This window comes from Ostrea edulis, chromosome 2 (genome assembly GCF_947568905.1).
Source record: "Ostrea edulis chromosome 2, xbOstEdul1.1, whole genome shotgun sequence".
Classification (NCBI taxonomy): domain Eukaryota; kingdom Metazoa; phylum Mollusca; class Bivalvia; order Ostreida; family Ostreidae; genus Ostrea; species Ostrea edulis.
This window is the reverse complement of record NC_079165.1, coordinates 81,845,431-81,862,978: the sequence shown is the minus strand read 5'-3', so window position 1 is coordinate 81,862,978 and position 17,548 is coordinate 81,845,431. Positions and strand designations below refer to the sequence as shown.

Genomic DNA, 17,548 nt, shown 5'->3' with positions numbered 1-17,548 from the left:
GTCAGGGCCATGAGTTCTTTGTTCTTTGACATATGCATACCATATTTGACACATGAGTGTATCACCATGAGACGATGTGTCGGATACCTTCATGACCTCTACAAGGTCAAAAATGATTATAGGGTTTTGACATGGTCATACCATAAGACATGGGTGTATCACCAATGAGACTATGTGTCATGTATATTCATGACCTCTTTATGACCTTGACCTTTGATCTCAAGGTCAAAAATATAGGTTTATACCATGGATTTGTGTTCGGACTATATCTTCCATTTTCTTCTACAAAGGCATACCATATTTTGACACTCAGGAAAGAGGTAATTTATACCTATTAACAACACCCTTTGGGAGATTGAGGTAAAGGGGGGGGGGTATTCTTAGTGAGGATTGCTCACAGTACCTCTTGTTACGTTTGAGAATTTCCATATCCTAGATATTGTTTTGTGTGAGTGGAGGGGAGGGGGTTGTTTTGAGTATAGAGGTTTAAAATGAGTATTCACAGAAATTATGACCAGGATCAACGTAAACCTCTTTATTTAAAATAAAATAAAAGATCTCAAAAGTTTAGCACATGGAATATTGCCTGCAAGAATAAATCTGAATCGTGGTGGCAGAAATATGCAAAACATATAGGTACAAATAATAATTTAATGAACTGTCTGAATTTACCGACTGCTTTTGTTTTCACCTCGTACTTCGGAATTCTCTAGATTTTTCAAAGGCTAAAGTGTATTGTTGATTAGAATTGCATAGCGAACCACAGTATGAGAAGTAGGTAGCAGATAGTGGGAATGAATTGTGCAGTGAACCTTACTGGCACTTACCCTAGTGCAGATTCAAGTTTGTAAATATCATGCCTCCCCCATCCCCCCTTCAGGAGTAGGTTGGAGCCACAATAGGGGATCAAAGTTTTACATGCAAATATAAAGGGAAAATCTTTAAATATTAGGGCCAAGTGACTCAGATGAGTGATGTGGGCCATTGGCCTCTTGTACTAAATATTATGAATGACTTGGGTGACCAATTGGGATGTTTTTGTTAAAGATTTTTTTGTTATTGATTCAGTATATCATTAACAAATTTGTTTTGACATTTGTGAAAAGTACAGTAATAAAGATGAAATTGTAATTTCAATATTTCTAAGGAATTTTAAGTCTATGAAAACCAAGAAAATTAATTTATATTTTAATAATTATCATTAACAGTCATGATTTTTTTTATTCATTAAGTACCACTTATATCCATCAGGGCTCGAAATTAGCGAGAAATACTCGCAAAATGCGAGTACATTTGAAAAATAGCGAGTAAAAATAATGGACACTCGAAAATCTTAGCGAGTGGTGATTTACAAACTATGATCGTATCGTATCCGTTTTATACGGTGATGCGATATTCGCTTTTCTCAAACTTGCACTCTGAATCATACAAACGCTTACATGAACGACCGATTTCAATAACCGTTTTTATACGGATTTTTCTTTTATGATTTTTTAAGAAACTCGGAGTCAAACAAATGCTTTAGAGATTGGACATCGCATATCGACATGTGCCACGAGTCCTGTTCACCTATAGGGGTGATTAAATTGAATAATTCCAAGTATGATGTTTTTGTTATTCATTTATCTACAAAAAATATCGGAATCCATGTTTTACCAAGTCTTCCGGTAGTTATTTTTATCAGAATCGTGAGAATGTCATATCAAAATTTATTGTCATATTGAGGTCGGGTTGTAGTGACAACACGGGTGCATTTCTCACCGCGTAAACGATTATCAAAAAAGTCATAGGACTCGTGATCGTGCTGCTTATAAAACCATGAGTCCTGTATTCGCTTTAAAAAATCACTAGTGACAACCCTGATGTGGCATGAAATTGGAAGACTGGATCTAGACCTGCGGTAAACAAGTTGTGGATTAGACTGCTAGAGGTGCGATAATCAAGAGACCTAGACATTGCACCATATGACTTACGTAACTTAGTGTCTTGTCCAAATGCTGCCTGTTGACCCACTAGGCTCAGTAATGATGGGGAAAATCATTGATTGAAAAAAAAAATATATAAAAAGAGCACTGCTTCATTATTTTCATTTTAGCTTGTAGGTTTTCATTTTAGCCTGTGGATTTTTTACCCACAGGCTAAAATTAGCCTGTGGTAGAAAAAGTTAATTTCGACCCCTGATCCATATGATAGTATGATGCAACACTATGGGGTTTGATACTGTATTCATTCAATATGTTCCTAAGGGTTTGTTTTTTTACAAATTGTAAAGAATTTGGAAGGGTCACTCTAATTAGCCAAGTGTCACTTAACACAGATAAATAATAGAAATTATAGAGGCCACTTGTGTTTTTCACACCTCTGGTCCATAATTTCCCACCTAGCCAGCAGGTCAGTCAATTTGCACACCTGACCGATCTTGATCACTCTCTGGCCAAAATTTTCTTGTCTTCAAAAAGTGGCCAGTATTATAAGGGTAAATTACATATGTTTGTTAACATATGTATTTTAAAAAGTGGCTGATGTCAGGGGAAGCCGGTTTTGTAAGACTTTCTTTGTAAGGAAATGTTAAGATTTCTGCCGGGACTTTGAAAATCGGCCGATATTCAGGGAGAACCGGTTTTCTGTGGGGCTGATATTCAGGGAGAACCGGTTTTCTGTGGGGCTGATATTCAGGGAGAACCGGTTTTCTGTGGGCTGGTTTGGAGAAGTTTCACTGTGTGATAGTGTTTTTTCATTACACTAAAAATCCTTAACATCTTTTTTATACCAGAGCATGTAGAACAGGGGTTTGGTACATAGTTATGATAAGCTTGGAAATCTACCAAGTTTGTAAAATTCATAACCCTTAGGTCGAGGGTCAGGCGGAGCATTGCTGCAGTATGAATCATACAGTGAAAATTAATTGGATCTTTAAAATACTTATTCAACAAACTAAGTGCATGATTACCTACCTTGTGAGCAAAGTTTGGGTGGTGTATATAGGAATTTACATGCCTGTCTGTTTCTTTCTTTCTTCATCTCTTTCATCTCTGAATTTGTTAACAAAAGACAGCAGAAACTCATATGGCACAAAGCTTATGACTAGACAGTGTGTTGTGATCGAATGTGAGATCCTGGCCGAGAGAGAGAGAGAGAGAGAGAGAGAGAGAGAGAGAGAGAGATTTATGTCTTGGATTTTACTCAGATTTTGACTGCTCAAATAAAAGAAACCTCTTTTGACTGCTCAAATCGAAGAAAATTGGAACCTAACTTTGAGAGGTAAATCCAAGCCTGATTGAAAAGTAAAAGAAGAAAAATTGTAAAATCATTAAAAAAAATCACTATAGATTTTACTTACAAAAAAGACCCAACAAAATGATGCCATTCAGTTTTAAGAGTTTGAAAGGTCATTGCACCATTAAAGTACATCATTTGTTCTTAATATTTTCTGTTTGGACTGATAATGAAGTCATTGGTAGAAATGCCAATGAAAGATGTCATTACACCATAAAACTTCGTCATTGCACTATTAAAGTACATCATTTGTTCTTAATATTTTTTGTTTGGACTGATAATGAAGTCGTTGGTAGAAATGCCAATGAAAGAAGTCATTGCACCATAAAACTTTGTCATATCCCCGTAATGTTTTTCGTTTGTAATGCATGCCGGTTAATTGAAAATCATTAGTAAAAATGAACACAACTTTCATTACTGGATTCATGATATTATCCAGCTTTGAGAGAGATCATGGACCTCTGACGTACATTATTTGTAATTCATATTTTTGTAGTGGGTAGCTGTTAATAACTACCGGTGTTTGTACATGTAGTTCAGTGACCAAGTATGATTCTATTGTAAACAACATTTTTTCAGGCAAAGTTGAGGTATAACCCCGTGGAACTGGACCCTGAGGAGATGTGTAGAATGGCCAGCGAAGAACCTCAGGTAACTTAGAAATTGGGTCTCTACTTTTGACAGCAAGTCTCCAGAAATCAGGTGTCAAGTCAAAGGTTTTCTAAGAATTTGTTTCAATTTTATTCCACCGTCTTAATGGTAATGTGTGTGACTGAAAAACTACAATTACTTATGGACATGTAATTCAACTAATGGAACAGTTTGTGCAATGGAACAACCCCCCCCCCCCTCCTCTCCCTTAACCAAAAAAAAACCCCAATTTCAGAAACCATTAATGAAAAAATCAAATTAAACAACAAACCCAACCCCCTCCCCTCCTCCTCTCCAAAGGGAAGTCTGTCAGAAGAAACAAGACCATACAAACGAATAAGAAAATCCTCCGATGTTATGATGTGACTGATGTAGGATAGTTGATAAATATTATGATTCAGATTGCAATGCCACTTTACAGGACAGAGGGCCAAATTGTTACAAAAGAAATAGGCCATTGTGTCTGAAATTCTTGAGAGCTCTTGTGCATTGGTATTTATGGAGGAATTCAGCAAGCACAAAAATAAAACATTGACTTTATTTCTGATTTCTAGCAGATTTATTTTTTCCAACATTGAAAGAATCATCATAATCCATTTCCATGATTGGTAATGATAAAAAATGCAAACATCACATGTTAATATGTCGGAACAGCCAAGGATATAAATTGAACCACTTTATCTGGAATTGACACGTGATTTGAATCCTTTCCTGTCCTCTGCTGTGTTGTTGGGAGTGAAATTCCTACGTTTAGTAGACTTTGCTGTCCCTCTCCGGCTTGAATCCTTTTCTGCTGTGGCATGTTAGCTAAAAATTTTGTTAGTCAATATGCACTCTCTATAACTAATTAAGATTGGTCAAAAGTTTTCTCGCAACCAATCAAAATGTATTTACAAACTACTGATCGAGTGTTTGTACAAACCAAGAAGTATTGGCAACTATTTTTCTGTGGCCAGTAAACACTATAAACGATTAGCCATTCTGTCCAATAGACTGATTTTTAAAAGGCCGTTTCGGCCTTCTAGTTGAGTTTTAGTTGGCCATTTTTGATTTTTATTGGCCATTTGCAGATGGTCAAAGCCCATCTGAATCACTGTTACAGTTACATATTAAGATACAATAAAACCTGTCTTTGTTTAGACATTGGGTACCCTGTAGCCCTCTAATCCCTGCCGTGTATTTTACAGGTTTTATCAAACTACTCTGTGTCGGATGCTGTGGCGACCTATTACCTGTACATGAAGTATGTTCATCCTTTTATTTTTGCTTTGTGCACCATCATTCCCATGGAGCCAGATGAGGTAAAATTACACAGCCTTTTTTGCAATCAAAACTAAGGAAATATCAATGAAGAAAATTACACAGTCTCGCTAGTCATCAAAACTCAGGAAATATCAATGATGAAAATTACACAGTCTCGCTAGTCATCAAAACTCAGGAAATATCAATGATGAAAATTACACAGTCTCGCTAGTCATCAAAACTCAGGAAATATCAATGATGAAAATTACACAGTCTCGCTAGTCATCAAAACTCAGGAAATATCAATGATGAAAATTACACAGTCTCGCTATCTATTTTTGAAATCAGTTGAATACAAGACCACGATGTTGAAATGCATTTCTTCCTTGCACCTAACAGGTTCTGAGGAAAGGTTCTGGAACTCTATGTGAAGCTTTGTTAATGGTACAGGCATACCACGCCAACATTGTGTTCCCAAATAAACAGGAGGCAGTCTGGAATAAGCTGACGGACGACGGCCACGTTTTGGACTCGGAGACCTATGTTGGTGGTCATGTAGAAGCCCTGGAATCTGGAGTCTTCAGGGCAGATATTCCATGTAGATTTAGAATGGTAAGATGTTTGTAAATACGAGGGCTGTTCAATATGTAATGTGTATTGTACCACAGCGCGATAACGCTTTGCACAATTTCGTGGATGATGATACTCTTAAATAGCTCTATTCAATATCTTCAACGGTATGAACATGAGCCTTCAGCTCAACATAGTTTTAAACATATAGTCATATCAATAGAGCCAGCCATTGACCACTGTTGTAAAAATAGTTGGGAAATGAGTTGAGAATATTGAAGAAATTAGAGCTTATATCAAAGTTCGCACAAAATTCGGTCATTTGGTAATGCAGATTTTTACTGAATTGGGGGAGGTGTATGGGTCTGATAAGGTATCTTATGAGACAGTTCGTATGTAGAGAAAAATTTCTGACTGGCACAGAGTCCGTCAAAGATGCAGTGAAATCTGGCCGACCTGTGACTGTAACAGGCAAGGCAAATGTCTCAAAAGTCAGGGAAATAATTGAAAGTGATGGCAGATACACGACTCATGATATTGCCAAAGCTGTTGGCATATCGCTATCGTGGGTGCATTTCATTATGAATCATATTTTGAAAGTACAAAAGATTTCTGCCAGATGGATACCGCATATATTGTATTGACAGATGACCAAAAATGATTACGAGTACAAACCGCTAAGCAATAGCTCAAAATGTTTCCCAAATTCTATCAAAGACAATTTGCAAACGTTGTTACTGGTGACGAAACATGGGTTCACTATTTCGAACCAGTAAAAAAAAAATGGAAACAAAATATGGCTAAACACGGTAGAAGGCCTGTAGTTGCCAAAAGAACCTAAGTACAAAGAAGGTTCTTTATTGCATATTCTTCTCATGTGATGGTATAGCTGTACAAATTCCGGTGCCGAAGGGCAAAAGTGTTACAGGTCGGTATTACAGAGATGTTATACGAAAAAAAGCTCAAGAAATATTATCATAAACGACGCCCTGTGTCAGGATTTAGGCATGTTCGTTTACTTCATGATAATGCTCCATCATATACATCTAAGTTTGTGTAGCAATTTTTGAAGTCAGAGAAGGTTACCGCCTTGCCACACCCACCATACTCTCCAGATCTAACCCCATGCAATTTTTTTCCTTTTTCCATTCCAAAACTTAAAAAGTTCTTATTTGGTCATTGTTACAAGTCCCGACAAGTCCTTGGCTCAGCCATCAGTCAGTACCTTAGAGGTCTACCTAAATCAGCATACCATGACGCATTTCAGAATTGAAATTACATATTTCAAACCGTGGAGAATACTTTGAAGGGATGTAACTAACGTTTATTTCACTCTTTGAGTCGAATGCTTTTGAGATATCGTACAATACACATTACATATCGAACAGCTCTCTTGGATATTCCATGTAGATTTAGAATGGTAAGATGTTTGTACTAAATAGATATTATTGTTTGCCATTACTGTGGCCACCCTGGTTGACTATACAATTACTGGTTTGCCATTACTAAAACTTCTTGTCAGTTTGATGTGTATGATACTTGTAATTTGCGAGAACTAAACAGTCATGGTGTAAAGAAAGGTAACTCTTGTATCACAATTTCCAAACTCATTGCAACTCATTCTTTATTTACTTCTCAGAATTGCAAATCTAGGAAGCTAGTCCATACGGACTAGTGAAAATCCGGAAATCAATCTTGAATTGGTTAAGATTTTAGCAAGATTTGTCTGAGTCTCTTAAATGTTTGAACTTATGGTCGATTACCTGCATGGTTAAGTGTTTGCATGACTATGACATCCTGATCTTCCAAACACATGGGGTGCGTTCGAGACTGCTGTTCTTTGAACGAGCACAAATTCCTGCCCATTCCGAACGCCGAGTATGCATCACGAGAACGGGTTCAAAGTGCAAGAACTGCAAATAGTGTGATCTAAGAACATGCACGTTTGTGTGCACATGTTCTCGTCATTCGCAACTCTAACACAGGAGTTCGTAACACTATAGCTCATGGCTTGGTCAATCGAGTGAATTTTATTGAATTATTGATAAAATTTCAAACTCCTGTGACTCTTAGAACTGACCACGAAAACAACGAGAACGTCAATCTCGAACGCACTTGTGTAGTTATGGACGTTTATAAAAGGATTAACTCGGAGGTTACTGTATGCTTCTAAAGATCTTGAATGCTAAATAAAGTATGGTGGTCTTTTTCTTCTGTAGGTGTCAGAAACTGAATTGCTTGCAACTGTGATATGTTTGGTTTCATTAGATACTATTAAAAAAATGAAGATCATTTAATATATACTGGACGGACTAGTGAAATGCTTTGCGGACTAGTGAACATCAATAGTGACTAGTCCGTACGGACTAGTGCTTGAAAATGTTAATTTCGAACCCTGCTTAGGCATACCATATTTGGCACACAGGTGGATCACCATGAGACGATGTGTTGAGTACCTTCATGACTTCTATATGACCTTGACCTCAAGGTCAAAATTAAAGGTTTTTTACAATGGATTCGTGTCCGGGCCATAACTTCTTTGTTCTTTGACATAGACATACCATATTTGACACATGAGTGTATCACCATGAGATGATGTGTCTGGTACCTTCATGACCTCTATATGACCTTGAACTTTGACCTCAAGGTCAAAATTGATTATAGGATTTTGACATAGTCATACCATAAGACATGGGTGTATCACCATGAGACTATGTGTCATGTACATTCATGACCTCTTTATGACCTTGACCTTTGATCTCAAGGTCAAAATTATAGGTTTATGCCATGGATTTGTGTTCGGACTATATCTTCCATTTTCTTCTACAAAGGCATACCATATTTTGACACTCAGGAAAGAGGTAATTTATACCTATTAACAACACCCTTTGGGAGATTGAGGGGGGGGGGGGGGGGATATTCTTATTGAGCATTGCTCACAGTACCTCTTGTTAATATTAGTCAGAGAATTTGAAAAAAAAATATAGCCATAAGATAGACTTGCGTCCTTTGTAGGAAAAGGAAAAGCTAAAGTCCCCTTTGAACAATGGGACCCGCTATATATACCAACAGGTAACAGATTCCATGCTAACGAAAGGGAATCTGATGAAAATATAAACGGTACCCATTCAGAGAAAACGGGTAAACTTTTAACGGAAAATTGTTCTACATCGGTAAAACTACAATTACCAACTTAAATATTAAAATGCAATACGAGTTTAATTCATTTGCAAATATAAAAGTAAATTATTTTCCTAGAAATTTTAACTTCTAAATAACTGAAAAGTGAATAAGATGAAAGCATTCTGCGGATTCAGTGAAATAAGCCTGAAGTATACCATAATGCACCTCCAAGAGAGAAATGTAAACAAGATGACCATTTACAGCCAATAAACCTGTGTACGATAATGATACAAATAGAATTTCGAATTGCACATGATTTAGATATATAGCTTGTTGCATACGACCAATTGAAATGCATTTACGAGTCATTTACGTACCGTTTCATTTCAAAAAAGATTTGACAAGCTTCAGCGACTTATTGTCGTCCTGTTTCATTATGAAAATCAATGTTGCTTCTGTGGAAATCATCAGATTTGATGCTTTATGCATGTATCTATAAGATGGATTTTATAGCTTACTGTAATACATGATGTGTTTCTGCTAGGAATAAGGGAAACTGTCCAACCAGGTATGCATGTTATGCCCCCATTAACACCCTCCACCCCCACCCACCCCGCAAGATGTTTTGCACCTGTCTGTTGGTCAGTTGGTATACTTAATGTTGTCCACTTAATATATTTTGGAACCTTTCCTTGATAGATTGGGGGGGATGAGAGTAGAAATTAAAGAAGCAGGGATGGGATAAAGGAGAGATATATGAATTGAAAGTAGTTTCTACATGATAGATACTTCATATTTACTCTCATCAAGGATAAACATGTATGGACTAGTCCATTTTGATTTTCTACAAAAGAATTTCGCCTCATTCCTCCGTTATGCCTAAATAATGCATATGTTCATTTATTTTGATATAAGATACCATGCAAGATATGTAATCCTTCAATCAATTCAGGATTTGACACTAAAGCACGTCCGACTGACTGAGTCTACTAAATGATAGGTCCGGTCAGATAAAATATCTATTTACTAGTCCGGCTGGATGTGTTGAAAAAATAAACAAGAAACTTTACTTTAAACCAAAAGATATTTTATTCTTAACTAAAAAAGAATAACTGTAGAGTTTGCAAACAATTTTGAATTGCGTGATGACACAACCTGTATTTTTAGTTCTAATAAATAAGTCGCTGTTGGAAGTAATGTTTTACGACCTCTACTTGATGTTAATGTGTGTAAAGTTATGTTTTAGATGAATTTATTTTCATTTTTTAAAAAACCCAGTTTATTTGAATCAAATATAAGAAAGTGTTTATCAAATGAATAAATTAAGTTGTAAACAGCCATTTTTCGGTGTTGACATGTGCGGGAATGTCTCTATATTCAAATACGACTTCTTGATCTCGAGGAAAGATGTCCCAAGAGAAAAAAAGTAAAAGGTTGGGAAGAAACAAAGCAGGGCTTATGAAATAGAGATTTTTAAAAAAAGCGGTTGAGGTCATTTTATTCTAAATGGACTAAAGAATTTCCGTGCTGGGTAGAATTTAAAGAAACAGAAAATGTGTTTGAAAATGAAAGCATTAAATTGAATGATGAGACTAAAGCTCTTTTTTGAGACAATATATTAAATACGTTTTAGTTCATGCAAACTTAATGTTTGTCATTTGAATTAAGTACATTTAAATATGGAGAAACTATCACTTTGTGGAAAGTTGGTCGGGGCTACTGGATGTAAGGTCAGGTCTAGCAAAAATCATTTGGAAGTAGCCCGACTGGTCTAGTGCTCAAAAAAGTAAATGTCAAACCCTGCAAATATAATCTGGAAGTTAACATTCTGTGGAGCAGTTTTAAGTTATGAAAATTTATCAAACATTGTCCCCAGATACCTACAAAATGAAAGTTAGAACTTCAAGTTCTGGTATATCTAATAATCGCAACATGATGTATTTTTGGGGTTGACAAATACATACTTAGTATATGTGATGCCTAATTGAAATACATACTTAGTATATGTGATGCCTAATTGAAATTTTACATACTCATAGGTACCCGAAGCATTTCAGAATTTAATTGACAAAGTGGAGAAAACGATGAAACATGCAATAGAGGTGGAGGAGAAAATCCCGCTGGAGGAGGTGACAAACTTTGATGAAGTGTGTGCGGACGTAGTGGAGAGTTTGTCCATGCTGAGGGACTGCCCCAACAGACTTGAGAATCCCATCATTTATCACTTGGACGTAGGGGCCATGTACCCCAACATCATTCTCACCAACAGATTGCAGGTGAGAAGATAATGTTTTACTTCCGGGTTTTATTTTCTGATTAAAATCTCTCCTTTATGAATGTATGTATAGGATCCATATCACTTGTTAATAGGGATTACTTCATTTTGTGATATATCTTGTAAGATTTATTGCTGAATATAGTGTTCAGAAATTTCATAAGGTGTAAAGTGTATAGATATATGAGTAGGAAACAATTGGTTTCATTTAGCCACCAGCCATTGTAGACGAGAGCACCTGTGCAGCCTGTGATTTTAACAAACCCGGGGCTACTTGTCAGAGGAAAATGCCCTGGATGTGGAGAGGAGAATACAGTAAGTCCCAGTCTTTAACAGATAATTAGTTTGTGATGCCTCCCACAAACAAAGTAATAACTCCGTCCGTCTGTCTGTCCGTAGATGCAGTTTGTCTGGAGATTGTATCAGAGGCTGTTCATTTACTCTTTAACCAAATTTTGGGGAAATGTTGTTTACTACGTAAACCTATGCATCTGGTATTCTCAGATTGATTCCTTTAATTCTGAGAAAGTCGGAGCCATTTGTAGTTATTTTTTCATAACATTCTGTGTATTTTGCCAGTAACAACACCCCCCCCTCCCCCAAACCCAACTATTTGGGGTGTATTGGTTTCACTTTGTATTTATGTCAGTCTTTTAATCCATCTATCTGTTATTGGGACACCTAGTTAAGTGTAGATTCAAGTCATCCATCTATCTGTTATTGGGACACCTAGTTAAGTGTAGACTCAAGTCATCCATCTATCTGTTATTGGGACACCTAGTTAAGTGTAGACTCAAGTCATCCATCTATCTGTTATTGGGACACCTAGTTAAGTGTAGACTCAAGTCATCCATCTATCTGTTATTGGGACACCTAGTTAAGTGTAGACTCAAGTCATCCATCTATCTGTTATTGGGACACCTAGTTAAGTGTAGACTCAAGTCATCCATCTATCTGTTATTGAGACACCTAGTTAAGTGTAGACTCAAGTCATCCATCTATCTGTTATTGGGACACCTAGTTAAGTGTAGACTCAAGTCATCCATCTATCTGTTATTGGGACACCTAGTTAAGTGTAGACTCAAGTCATCCATCTATCTGTTATTGGGACACCTAGTTAAGTGTAGACTCAAGTTGGAGACCTCAAGAGTATACTATTAGTACTCAGATTTGCATTTCCTCCTTTTTACACCAGGAATATTGATAGATATCGAGGTTAAAGGAATTTAGTATAGCCTGTAACTTGTGTTCAGGTTTAACATGACACTCGTTTCTTTCTGGTCTTCCACTATTCAATATATCAAATCTGACTGAAGGTCAAGGGCATACCATATAGCGGGGTTATAAATTTGGCTTATTTTAGCGTTTAGATAGCTTTCCAACAAAATTTCACTCGCCAAATATGCACCCATTTGCGACTTAAGTATTTGAAAGAGAGACAACTCTTCCCTGTCCGCTAAAATTATTAGCATACCTTAGAGCCAGCAAATTGCCAAATTTTAGACCCGCGAAATAAACCCACTTTACGGTATTTTCTTTGTTCTGTCTGTCATTCTTTTCAAATCTTCCAAACAACTTTTTAACTAAAGAGGTTAGAGAATTAATTTATAGCAAAATGATTCAAATATACATTAGTATGAGAGCTGCAATATTTTCAAACTCTTCACTCTCGACCATTTTTTCTTTTTGAGGAGCATTTGTGTTTATCAAACGCTTCTTGGTTTTCTTTTTAATATTTTGAACAAGTGTATACGGAGAAACACGGTTACTATAATGAATTCACACTTGCAGCGAAGTGATATTTTCATCCCCTGTTTTTTTTTAATTTATATTACGAACTCATTGGATATTACCAATTACATTTATAACAAATCTGATTTCCCCCCCCCCCCCCCCCCTCCCCCCGCACTTCGCTATAAGCATGTTTTACTGTTTGGTTGTACATGTATATGACTTTTTATGCCACAGGGATTGGAGGTCAGTCATATACCATAATTTCTTTCAGTCTCTCTGCAACTTTGACTTTGGTCATAAATTTTAAAATGTACAAGACAAAAATCGTATCTTTGGTGAACTGAAATGTCAAGGTCAAAGTTAGGTGATTGATAAAGATCGAGGTCATTACTCAAAATGAAGGTTAAATTTGTCACAGATTTGCATGGTCACGGTTGGGGCATAACGTTTCACAAATACATTTTGTTAGACTTAATGAATTGTGTTTTTATTACTGATTTTATCTGGTAACATTGCAGTGCCAGCATCCAAAAATGAATTCCACAGAATTCAGCAGCAGCTTGAGAACGAGAAATTTCCTCCAGCTTTCCCCGGAGGGCCACCACGAGCTTATCACCAGCTTACCAAAGAGGAGCAAGCAACCGCAGAGAAAAAAAGACTCTCAGGTACGGGGAAAAGAGAACAGTGTGGGATAGAAAACACACTGTTCATTTTTGTGTGACGTGGGGGCCTCGTGGGATGGAAAATACACTGTTCCTTCTCGCGTCACATGGGGGCCTCACATGGTTTCGTCTTTCAAATGGAAGCTTGTTCTTTTAGTGTTTGTGTTTCCTGTTTCCTTTCGGCATATTTAACATTTTATATGGGGTAAATGAAATCGATTGCACAAAATTTGAGTGATGGATTATCCAATTACGATAAAGTAGTTTTGTCTGAGGATAAAATAAAAAGTCAAGTTTCTCAACTCCAGTTACAGAATATAAATTTTTTTGTATCTGACTTCTTTAGTAAAAGCATCACATGTGTATGTGTACATATCTGTACATGTATTGTGTGACTGTGTGTACATACCTGTACATGTATTGTGTCACTGTGTACATATCTGTACATGTATTGTGTCACTGTGTGTACATATCTGTACATGTATTGTGTCAATGTGTACATACCTGTACATGTATTGTGTCACTGTGTGTACATATCTGTACATGTATTGTGTCACTGTGTGTACATATCTGTACATGTATTGTGTCACTGTGTACATATCTGTACATGTATTGTGTCACTGTGTGTACATATCTATACATGTATTGTGTCACTGTGTGTACATATCTGTACATGTATTGTGTCACTGTGTGTACATACCTGTACATGTATTGTGTCACTGTGTACATATCTGTACATGTATTGTGTCACTGTGTACATATCTGTACATGTATTGTGTCACTGTGTACATATCTGTACATGTATTGTGTCACTGTGTGTACATATCTGTACATGTATTGTGTGACTGTGTGTACATATCTGTACATGTATTGTGTCACTGTGTGTACATATCTGTACATGTATTGTGTCACTGTGTGTACATATCTGTACATGTATTGTCACTGTGTGTACATATCTATACATGTATTGTGTCACTGTGTGTACATATCTATACATGTATTGTGTCACTGTGTGTACATATCTGTACATGTATTGTGTCACTGTGTGTACATATCTGTACATGTATTGTGTCACTGTGTACATATCTGTACATGTATTGTCACTGTGTGTACATATCTATACATGTATTGTGTCACTGTGTGTACATATCTGTACATGTATTGTGTCACTGTGTGTACATATCTGTACATGTATTGTGTCACTGTGTACATATCTATACATGTATTGTGTCACTGTGTACATATCTATACATGTATTGTGTCACTGTGTGTACATATCTGTACATGTATTGTCACTGTGTGTACATATCTATACATGTATTGTGTCACTGTGTGTACATATCTGTACATGTATTGTGTCACTGTGTGTACATATCTATACATGTATTGTGTCACTGTGTGTACATATCTGTACATGTATTGTGTCACTGTGTACATATCTGTACATGTATTGTGTCACTGTGTACATATCTGTACATGTATTGTGTCACTGTGTGTACATATCTGTACATGTATTGTCACTGTGTGTACATATCTATACATGTATTGTGTCACTGTGTGTACATATCTGTACATGTATTGTGTCACTGTGTACATATCTGTACATGTATTGTGTGACTGTGTGTACATATCTATACATGTATTGTGTCACTGTGTGTACATATCTTTACATGTATTGTGTCACTGTGTACATATCTGTACATGTATTGTGTCACTGTGTGTACATATCTATACATGTATTGTGTCACTGTGTGTACATATCTGTACATGTATTGTGTCACTGTGTACATATCTGTACATGTATTGTGTCACTGTGTACATATCTGTACATGTATTGTGTCACTGTGTACATATCTGTACATGTATTGTGTCACTGTGTGTACATATCTATACATGTATTGTGTCACTGTGTACATATCTATACATGTATTGTGTGACTGTGTACATATCTGTACATGTATTGTGTCACTGTGTGTACATATCTGTACATGTATTGTGTCACTGTGTGTACATATCTGTACATGTATTGTGTCACTGTTTACATATCTATACATGTATTGTGTCACTGTGTACATATCTATACATGTATTGTGTCACTGTGTGTACATATCTGTACATGTATTGTCACTGTGTGTACATATCTATACATGTATTGTGTCACTGTGTGTACATATCTGTACATGTATTGTGTCACTGTGTGTACATATCTATACATGTATTGTGTCACTGTGTGTACATATCTGTACATGTATTGTGTCACTGTGTGTACATATCTATACATGTATTGTGTCACTGTGTGTACATATCTGTACATGTATTGTGTCACTGTGTACATATCTGTACATGTATTGTGTCACTGTGTACATATCTATACATGTATTGTGTCACTGTGTACATATCTATACATGTATTGTGTGACTGTGTGTACATATCTATACATGTATTGTGTCACTGTGTGTACATATATGTACATGTATTGTGTCACTGTGTGTACATATCTGTACATGTATTGTGTCACTGTGTGTACATATCTGTACATGTATTGTGTCACTGTGTGTACATATCTGTACATGTATTGTGTCACTGTGTGTACATATCTATACATGTATTGTGTCACTGTGTACATATCTGTACATGTATTGTGTCACTGTGTACATATCTGTACATGTATTGTGTCACTGTGTGTACATATCTTTACATGTATTGTATCACTGTGTTTTTTTTAGATTACTGTAGGAAAGCGTACAAGAAAGTGCACTCTACGCGGATGGAGGAACGAACGGCTACTATCTGTCAGAGAGAAAACTCGTTTTATGTGGACACTGTCCGAGCATTTAGGGATCGGCGATATGAATTTAAAGTATGTATGATCTCCTAACCCTGACATTCAATCTGATTAAATACAGATCTATCGGGTCAGACACAGCACAGAGAGATCTGTCAACAACCAATAGAGGGTCACGATCTGTGACGTAAACATGACCTTAATAATTTGCATAAAAGTGTGTTCTATTTGCGAGATCCGTATTGGGGATTACCCTGACATCATGACTAATTTAAATAGCTCTTTTCTTTCTCGTTTTCTTTTCTACATTCTATATCTGACAAAAATATTATGCTATCAATGAACAGCGTCAAACACACTCAAAGTGTATGTGACAATTGCCAAATAAAAAGGACAAGTAGAGCAGAAGTGGTAATGATGAATACCTCCCATCACTGTACCATCCATAAGTTTTATAAACTGGAGAAACAAGTTATTACTATAATCCACAAAATATCATGGGCTAGAAGAATAGTTTTAAAGCAGAGTTGTCGAAAACTGTTGGTCCTGTCGGCAAGGCCGGTAAAAAAATTCCCTGGACCGATAACTTGCTAGAAAATGTCGGTCCAAATGACCATTTGAAAATATCGGCTGTGATCCGATTATTTTAGAGCTCGGGTTCGGGATGCACAAGTGAAAGTCACTCAAACAACATGGCCGCACGGCCGATCAAATATTTGTGAAAGGTTCTCTACCGGAAGAAAAAGCTCAATGGTAGAGTGCTCGCTTCATAACTGGTTCTGCTCGTCAAATCTAAGATGTAAATGGCTAATTATTCAGTAAAGAGTTGCCAGTGTGTGACAAAATGTATAATTTTGAAAGTAGCTGTTTAAATCATAATAATATGATTTTCTGATAGGATAATGATTCTAGATTAAGATTTTACATGTAAAAAGATAGTTATTTAGTGGAAAAACATAAAATTAGACCAAAATAGCATGTTGGTCAGTGGTCATGTTGGACGGAACAAGACATTTAAAAATGCATTGCTTCCTTTTATATGAAGGCTTTGTTTACAGATACATTAATTTTTTTCTGACAGTTCATAAGATCTTCAATTTTAGTATATGATTTTGTTAAATTTATCATAAATTGGCTTGTAAGTTTAAAAAATATTAAAATATGTCGGATGAACAGAGACATTTTTAAATGAGAATTTGTTAAATTTGCATCATCCAAAGTCAATGAAGA

The 17,548-nt window shown here is 36.3% G+C and overlaps 1 protein-coding gene across 1 annotated transcript in view; it reads left to right on the top strand.

Moving 5' to 3' along the window:
• Positions 1–17,548, top strand: part of LOC125680554 (DNA polymerase epsilon catalytic subunit A-like) — a 117,689-nt gene that overhangs the window by 30,939 nt on the left and 69,202 nt on the right. Inside the window, exons 13-19 of the mRNA XM_048920236.2 lie at positions 3,856–3,927; positions 5,115–5,228; positions 5,569–5,781; positions 10,902–11,138; positions 11,350–11,452; positions 13,390–13,536; positions 16,260–16,393. Coding sequence (XP_048776193.1) covers positions 3,856–3,927; positions 5,115–5,228; positions 5,569–5,781; positions 10,902–11,138; positions 11,350–11,452; positions 13,390–13,536; positions 16,260–16,393 — 1,020 coding nt within the window. The remainder of the gene's footprint in view (positions 1–3,855; positions 3,928–5,114; positions 5,229–5,568; positions 5,782–10,901; positions 11,139–11,349; positions 11,453–13,389; positions 13,537–16,259; positions 16,394–17,548) is intronic.